The sequence below is a fragment of the Chiloscyllium plagiosum genome, chromosome 17, assembly GCF_004010195.1.
Source record: "Chiloscyllium plagiosum isolate BGI_BamShark_2017 chromosome 17, ASM401019v2, whole genome shotgun sequence".
In the NCBI taxonomy this organism is placed as follows: Eukaryota; Metazoa; Chordata; class Chondrichthyes; order Orectolobiformes; family Hemiscylliidae; genus Chiloscyllium; species Chiloscyllium plagiosum.
In genome coordinates this window covers 3900012-3908987 of record NC_057726.1, presented here as the reverse complement: position 1 = coordinate 3908987, position 8976 = coordinate 3900012, and the positions used below count along the sequence as shown (strand labels likewise).

Genomic DNA, 8976 nt, shown 5'->3' with positions numbered 1-8976 from the left:
CTCTGGAGAGGAGGAAGAGAGGTGACCTGATCGAGGTGTACAAGGTAATGAGAGGCATGGATAGAGTCAATAGCCAGAGACTTTTCCCCAGGGCAGGATGGACTGGTACAAGGAGTCACAGTTTTAGGAGAAAGGTATAGAGGGGAAGTCAGAGGTAGGTTCTTTATGCAGAGAGTTGTGAATGCATGGAATGCGTTGCCAGTGGTGGTGGTGGAAGCAGAGTCATTGGGGACATTTAATCGACTTCTGTGGACATGCACATGGATAGCAGTGAGTTGAGGGGTGCGTAGGTTAAGTTACTATATTTTACATTAGGATTAAACCTCAGCACAGCATCGTGGGCCAAAGGGCCTATTCTGTGCTGTACTTTTCTATGTTCTGTGTTCTATGACTAGAACAGACTGTGGCTGTACCAATCTGAAGGCCGTCATTAGGGAGTGTTTCCTTTACTCAGAGACTCCTGATGCCATTCTGCCTCATAAAGCATCCCCTGACTACTGTGGAAAGTAACACTATCTTGTGTGGCTAAAATATACACCATACAATCCCACCTGATTTCTAATTTACAAAAAAAAATCTCCTGTTACTTGTTAGTGTCAAACTTCCATTTTCCAGTTTACAATCCAAAGGATAAAGTATATGTTCCCTTACAATCATCTCTAATAAATCCATGAGAACACTCTTGTTCACCCAGAGATGAGTGAGCATGTGAGCACTCACTATCACAGGCCCTTCGGCCCAACATTTGAGAGGGAACAGGATGGAAGGATCTGCTGATAATATGAGGTGGAGGGAGTTGGCAGTTTTCCTGTGGGCTATAAACACTGGTAGAGACTGAATGGGCCAAATGGCCTCTCTGTGTACTGTCATAGGATACAGGATTCTGTCTGCAGCCGCCACTGACCTTGATGACCCCCTCCTGCCTAGTAGTGACCTGCGCTACAAAATCCTCCAGCAAATTCCAGCACAGCCCTCGGACGGAATGTTCCAGATTGATCCTCGGAATGGTGACATCTCACTGACTGCAGAAGGTATGGTCTCTCCCTCTCTCCATTCTCCACCTGTGACTGTAGCCCCTTCAGCTATTCACCTGCGAGGGCAGCATTTGTTTTCCTTTATTCTTCCATGGACTGTGGGCATCTGTTACCAGTCCCGAGTTGCCCTTGAACAGAGCAATTTAATTGGCCATTTCAGAGGGCAGTTAGGAGTCAACCAGATGGGTCTGGAGTCAAATGTAAACCAAACCAGGTAAGAACAGCTGAGCTCATTTAGCAAAAGTGGTTTTATTAATCAAATACTGCTGAGACCAGCTTTATAATTTGAATTCAAGTGGGCACAGTGGCTCAGTGGTTAGCACTGCTGCCTCACAGCACCAGGGACACAGGTTCGATTCCAACCTCAAGTGACAGACTGTGTGAAGTTTGCACGTTCGCCCAGTATCTGCGTGGGTTTCCACCGGGTGCTCCGGTTTCCTCGCACAGTCCAAAGATGTGCAGGTTAGGTGGATTAACCATGGGAAATGCAGGGATACAGGGATAAGGTTGGGGGGGTGGGTGGGTGTGGGTAGGTGGGATGTTCTTTGCAGGGTTGGTGTGGACTTGATGGGTCAAATGGCCTGCTTCCACACTGTAGGGATTTGATGATATTCCCACACTGGCCTTGCTGGGATTTGAATCTGGCCATTAGTTTGGGCCTCAGGGATTAATAGGAGAAAGTGAGGTCTGCAGATGCTGGAGATCAGAGCTGGAAATGTGTTGCTGGAAAAGCGCAGCAGGTCAGGCAGCATCCAGGGAACAGGAGAATCGACGTTTCGGGCATAAGCCCTTCTTCAGGAAGGGCTTATGCCCGAAACGTCGATTCTCCTGTTCCCTGGATGCTGCTTGACCTGCTGCGCTTTTCCAGCAACATATTTCCACCTCAGGGATTAATAGCCCAGTGACATTACTGATACATTGCTGTCTCCCCCTCTGTCAAGCTCAGTCCTGTGTAGATGTGACATCCAGATCTAGCCATTAGGATTGAGTTCAAGGTGGGACCCTCAGTTGATCTCACGATCCCATCTCATTCCCAACCTTCTAGTCCGGTGAATCCATTGAATCCAGCACTGACACAGACCCTTATTCTTCCTGCCCAAGATGGAGACATTCACATTTGCCTGCATTATACTGTACTCCACTGGCTGGGTCACTCTGGGTGTCCACTTCTATCCTTCCTGTGTTGATGTTGACTGTCCACACAGACCTTCACTACAGCAACATTCCTGTAATCCACTGGACCCAGGGTCAACTAGGGTCCAAGGATTGAGCTTCAGCTCTGGAATGGAGAAAGTGCAGTTATGAAAGAGCTTCTATAAAGATCATAAATTCAGCTAAAACATGACCTTCAATGAATAAGCAAGTGCAGACTAACAGCCAGACAGGTAACACAATCAGAACAATACCAGCAGTTCCACAGCACCTTATCACAGTAAAACCGCTCACTGATTTCACACAATAAATTCCTTTTGCAATGTGCTGACTGTTGTGTGTCATACAGGAGCAGGAGGTGACTCATCGTTCTTGCCTATAGCTGTTAAAATGATGTCTATTCAATGTGACTTCTCCATCAATGTTTGCTCACTATTGTCACTGGCACTTGTTACAGTCACAGGCGCAGGTTGTGTTTGTATCATTGTGGTTGGAAGGTGTGACATTTGCTCCAAATGAACGGATGAAATGCTAGTTTGATGTAAAGAAACAAAAGTTTGGGCATATGCTGAATCTATTCCGAGTGGAGTAGACGTTATTCTGTTCTCTCAAACTAATTCAATTGAACTTTTGTTTGGTTAGGGCCTGTGTGCGTCACACTGATTACAAACCTTGATATCATTCTTGACCACACAGAGCTCCATCCTGTTCAGTTGGAGTCAGCTCCAGAATGTACTTTCTTTTTTGAACAGATATTGAATATGTTTTTTGTCTGATTCTACAGCCTCTAACCACAAGACCACAGTATAATGTAATGTTGTTGTGCTGGAGCAGCTTTCCTGTTCATTGTAAATCAGATCCTTTAAGATAGTCTCGGTTCTGTAATAGGGAGGCAATTATTTTAAATAGTAAAAGTACAGCAGGAGGCCACTTAGAGTCAAGATTAGAGTGGTGCTGGAAAAGCACAGCAGGTCAGGCAGCATCCGAGGAGCAGGAAAATCGACGTTTCGGGCAAAAGCCCTTCATCAGGAAGGGTGATTCCTGATGATGGGCTCCTGCCTGAAATGTGGTTTTTCCTGCTCCTCGGATGCTGCCTGACCTGCTGTGCTTTTCCGGCCCCACTCTAATCTTGACTCTAATCTCCAGCATCTGCAGTCCTCACTTTCGCCGAGGAGGCCACTTAGCCCATCAAGACTATCCTTGCACTTCTAAATGGCAATCCAGTTAGTCCCAGCATCCACCCACTCTTTCCAATTTACTGAGTGACATTTAACGTGTTTCCATTGGCCTGTCATTGAATTGCACGTCACAACCTGTTAAAAAGGATTTGCTTCACCCCACCAAGAATGCTTATTACCCAAAACCTGTTGCCTGTCAGTATTCTTAGTCTTTGACAGGTTTGGAAACAGGGTTCTCTTTATTTACTCTGCTAAACTGTTCTCGAATTTAAGTGCCTCTGTCAAATCTCCTCTTAGGTGTCCAAGAGCATTGGCCTAGGGTTTCCTTGCAGGAGATGTGAGATTCTTGCTTCTGCTATTTTCAGGAGCTGAGTCGTTGGTTCTTGGTTTGGTTGAGCAGTATGTCCTGACTGTTCAAGTCAAAGATATGGGAGATCGACCACAAGGACACTATATACGAGGGGAAGTCACGATCACTGTCACAGAAAACCTGTGGGTTCCTCCTAGTCCTGTCGCAGTCCGGGAAAACCACCAAGGGCCTTATCCTCTGGCTGTCTCAAAGGTAAGGAGCACTGGTGTTAGAGCTTTCTCTTTAATTGGTTCATGTGTTGTGACCATCTCTGGGTGAGCCAGCAATCATAGCCCATTCCTAATCACCAAGTGGGCATTTAGGAGTCAGCACCATTTGGAATCATACACAGGCCAGACCAGGTAGGGACGGACAGGAAGCTGGAAGAACACTGCAAGCCAGGCAGTATCAGGAGATGGAGAAGTCAATGTTTCGGGTGTAACCCTTCATCAGAACTGGGGAAAAATTCAGGGAGCTAGGGCGGAAGCTTAGAGTTAGGACAAACAGAGTTGTTATCTCTGATTTGTTGCCCATGCCACATGCTAATGAGGCGAGGAATAGGGAGAAAGAGGAGCTGAATATGTGGCTACAGGGATGGTGCAGGAGGGAGGATTTTGGATACCTGGATAATTGGGGCTCTTTCTGGGGTAGGTGGGACCTCAACAAACAGGACGGTCTCCATCTAAACCAGAGGGGTACCAATATCCTGGGGGGGGTGGGGGAGGCAGGGAGGCCGTGGGGGGAGAGAGAGTTTGCTAATGCTTTTCGGTGGGTTTGACCTAATTCAGCAGGGGGCTGGGAACCTGAATTGCAGTTTGAGTATACAGGGGGTTGAGAGTACTGAGGTCAGAACTAAGGACGCACAAGGCACCAGCGAGCAAGGCGTTGGTTTGAAGTGTGTCTACTCCAACGCCAGGTGCATCCGGAATAAGGTGGGTGAATAGGGTGGCACAGTGGCTCAAGTGGTTAGTGCTGCTGACTCACAGTGCCAGGGACCTGGGTTTGATTCCAGCCTCGGGCAACTGTCTGTGTGGAGCTTGCACATTCTCCCTCTGTCTCCTCCGGGTGCTCCAGTTTCCTCCCACAATCCAAAGATGTGCAGATTAGGTGAATTGGCCATAGTAAATTGCCCGTAGTGTTCAGGGATGCCGAGGTTAGCTGCATTAGTCGGGGGAAATGTAGGGGATTGGGTCTGGGTGGGTTACTGTTCGGAGGGTCAGTGTGGACCTGGGCTGAAGGGCTTGTTACCGCACTGTAGGGATTCTATTTAAAAAACTTGCAGCATGGGCTGGTACCTGGGATTTCGATGTTGTGGCCATTTCGGAGACATGGGTAGGGCAGGGACAGGAATGGTTGTTGCAGGTTCTGGGATTTAGATGTTTCAGTAAGTATAGAGAAAATGTAAAAGTGGGGGCATGTGGCATTGTTGGTCAAGGACAGTATTACAGTGGCAGAAAGGACATTTGAGGATTCCTCTACTGAGGTAGTATGGGCTGAGGTTAGAAACAGGAAAGGAGAGGTCACCCTGTTGGCAGTTTTCTATAGGCCTCTGAATAGGTCCAGAGGTGTCGAGGATAGGATAGCAAAGATGATCCTCAATAGGAGCGAGAGTGACAGGATGGTTGTTATGTGGGCTTTTAACTTTGCAACTATTGACTGGGAATACTATAGTTCAAGTATTTTAGATCTGTCAGTTTTTGTCCAATGTGTGTAGGAAGGTTTCCTGACACAGTATGTAGACAGGCCAACAAGGGGCATTAGATTTGGTACTGGGTAGGTGTTAGATTTGGAGGTAGGTGAGCACTTTGAAGATAGTGACCACAATTCGGTTATGTTTACTTTAGCGATGGAAAAGGATAGGTATATACCGCAGGGCAAGAGTTATAGCTGGGGGAAAGGCAACTACGATGCGATTAGGCAAGATTTAGGATGCATAGGATGGAAAAGGAAACTGCAGGAGATGGGCACAATTGAAATATGGAGCTTATTCAAGGACCAGCTACTGTGTGTCCTAGATAAGTATGTATCGGTCAGGCAGGGAGGAAGTTTTTGAGCACGGGAGTCGTGGTTTATGAAGGAAGTTGAATCTCTCTTCATGAGGAAGAAGAAGGCTTAGGTTAGGATGAGATGTGATGACTCAGTTAGGGCTGTTGAGAGTTACAAGTTAGCCAGGAAAGACCTAAAGAGAGGTAGGAAGAGCCAGAAGGGGACAAGAGAAGTCATTGGCGGGTAGGATCAAGGAAAACCCTAAGGATTCTATAGCTATATCAGGAACAAAAGAATGACTAGAGTAAGATTAGGGCCAATGAAGCATAGTAGTGGGAAGTTGTGCATGGAGTCAGAGGAGATAGTGGAAGTGCTAAATGGATACTTTTCATCAATATTCACACTCGAGAAAGATAACGTGGTCGAGGAGAATATTGAGATACGGGCTACTAGACTAGATGGGATTGAGGTGCATAAGGAGGAGATGTTAGCAATTCTGGAAAGTTTAAAAATAGATAAATCCCCTGGGCCTGATGGGATTTGCCCTGGGATTCTCTGAGACACCAGGGAGAAGATTGCAGAGCCTTTGGCTTTGATCTTTATGTCGTAATTGTCTATAGGAATGGTACCAAAAGACTGGAAGATAGTGAATGTTGTTCCCTTGTTTAAGCAGGGGCGTAGAGACAACCCTGGGAATTACAGGCCAGTGAACCTTACTTCAGAAAGAGTTGGAAAGGGTTATAAGAGATAGGATTTATAATCATCTAGGGAGAAATAAGTTGATTAGGAATAGTCAACATGGTTTTGTGAAGGTTGATAGTGAATGTTGTTCCCTTGTTTAAGCAGGGGTGTAGAGACAACCCTGGGAATTACAGGCCAGTGAGCCTTACTTCAGAAAGAGTTGGAAAGGGTTATAAGAGATAGGATTTATAATCATCTAGGGAGAAATAAGTTGATTAGGAATAGTCAACATGGTTTTGTGAAGGTTGGTTTTGCCTCACAAACCTTATTGTCTTCTTTAATGGGAAATATTCATCCTGGAGTTCAGTTACTAGCGGAATACCACAAGGATCTGTTTGTCATTTATATAAATGACCTGGACGAAGGCATAGAAAGATGGGTTAGTAAATTTACGGATGATAGAGTTGTGGATAGTGCCAAAGGATGTTGTAGGTTACAGAGGGACGTAGAAAAGCTGCAGAGCTAGGCTGAGAGGTGGCAAATGGAGTTTAATGCAGAAAAGTGTGAGGTGATTCACTTTGGAAGGAGTAACAGGAATGCGGAGTACTGGGCTAATGGTAAGATTCTTGGTAGTGTAGATGAGCAGAGAGATCTCAGTGCCGGGAGGGACGTGAAGTTGTTTTCATTAGACAGCAGAATGTTGAGAGGTGACTTAATCAAGACCTATAAGGTAATCAGAGGGTTAGATAGGGTGGACAGTGACAGCCTTTTTCCTCAAATGGTGATGGCTAGCATTAGGGGACATAGCTTTAAATTGAGGGGTGATAGATATAGGACAGATGTCAGAGGTAGTTTCTTTACTCAGAGAGCAGTATGAAAATGTGTTGCTGGAAAAGCACAGCAGGTCAGGCAGCATCCAAGGAGCAGGAGAATCGACGTTTCGGGCATAAGCCCTTCTTCAGTCCCTTTTTCAATTCCTGAAGAAGGGCTGATGCCCGAAACGTCGATTCTCCTGCTCCTTGGATGCTGCCTGACCTGCTGCACTTTTCCAGCAACACATTTTCAGCTCTGATCTCCAGCATCTGCAGTCCTCACTTTCTCCTCAGAGAGTAGTAATGGCATGGAACACATTGCCTGCATCAGTCGTAGACTCGCAAACTTTAAGGGCGTTTAAATGATAATTGGATAAGCATTTGGACGAGAATGGAATAGTGTAGGTTAGATGAGCTTCAGATTGGTTCCACATGTTGATGCAACATTGAGGGCTGAAAGGCCTATACTGTGCTGTGTCCTATGTCTATATAGGCCTATGTCCTATGTTTTATGCGGGTGGGTGCAGGGGGAGCTGCAGATAGAGGGGGTGGCAGGGACAGGGTGGTGAAGTGGGTATAGGTGAAGACGGGCAGAGGATACGACCTGGTTGGTCAATGGGAGGAATGAATCTGGTTGGTGGAAGGGAGGGGGAGGGGCTGGGAAGGGAGTCAGGGGATGGGAAGGGAAATTATTTGAAATTAGAGAATTCAATGTTGATTCTCTGGGCTGAAGGCTGCCCAGGTGGAGGATGAGGTGTTGTTCCTCCAATTTGCGTTCTGGTTCCCTGTGGCAATGGAGGAGGCCTAGGATGGTCATGTCAGAAAGGGAGTGGGAAGGGGAATTAAAATGGGCAGTGACTGGGAGGTCAGGTTAGCCCCTGTGGGCTCGGCTGTGATGCTCGGTGAACCGTTCCCTAAGTTTACGTTCGATCTTCCTGATGTACAGAAGACCACATCGGGAGCAGCTGATGCAATAAACTAGTTTGAACGAGAGGCAGATGAACCTCTGTCTCACCTGGAAGGAGTGTTTTGGGCTCTGGATGGAGCTGAGGGGGTTGGGGTACCGGCAGGTTTTACATCTTTTCCTGTTGCAGGGGAAAGTTCATGGGGGTTCAGGGGGTTGGTGGGCAGAGTGGCATAAACCAAGGACTGTTGACAGGAATGGTCCTTGTGGAGAGCAGGGAGGGGTGGGGAGGGGAAGGTGTTCCTTGTGATGGGGTCTAGTTGGAGTTGGTGGAAGTGTTTAAGGATGATGCATTGGATGCAGAGACTAAGTCATAGAGAGTTATAGAGATGTACAGCACAGAAACAGACCCTTCAGTTCAACTCATCCATGCCAACCAAATATCCCAACCTAATCTAGTTCCATTTGCCAACATTTGGCCCATATCCCTCTAAACCCTTCCTATTCATATACTCGTCCAAATGCCTTTTAAATGCTGTAATGTACCTGCCTCCACCACCTCTTCTGGCAGCTCATTCAATACACATACCACCCTCTGTGTTAAAGTTTTGCCTCTTAGGTCCCTTTTATGTCTTTCCCATTTCACCTTAAATCTATGCCCTCTAGTTCTGGACTCCCCCACTCGGGGGGAAAAGACATCTATTTATTCTATCCATGTCACTCTTGATTTTGTAAACCTCTATAAGATCACTCTTCAATCTCCGCTGCTCCAGGGAAAACAGCCCCAACCTGTTCAGCCTCTCCCTGTAGCTCAAATCCTCCAACCCTGGCAACATCCTTGTAAATCTTTTCTGAACTCTTTCAGGTTTCACAACATCTT

At 46.5% G+C, this 8976-nt stretch overlaps 1 protein-coding gene across 1 annotated transcript in view; it reads left to right on the top strand.

The window, feature by feature from the left end:
* The window catches only part of LOC122558659 (cadherin-16-like), a 38616-nt gene that overhangs the window by 2754 nt on the left and 26886 nt on the right, over nucleotides 1-8976 (top strand). Inside the window, exons 2-3 of the mRNA XM_043707457.1 lie at nucleotides 873-1031; nucleotides 3730-3926. Of these exons, the coding sequence (XP_043563392.1) occupies nucleotides 983-1031; nucleotides 3730-3926 (246 nt within the window). The 5' untranslated portion in view covers nucleotides 873-982. The remainder of the gene's footprint in view (nucleotides 1-872; nucleotides 1032-3729; nucleotides 3927-8976) is intronic.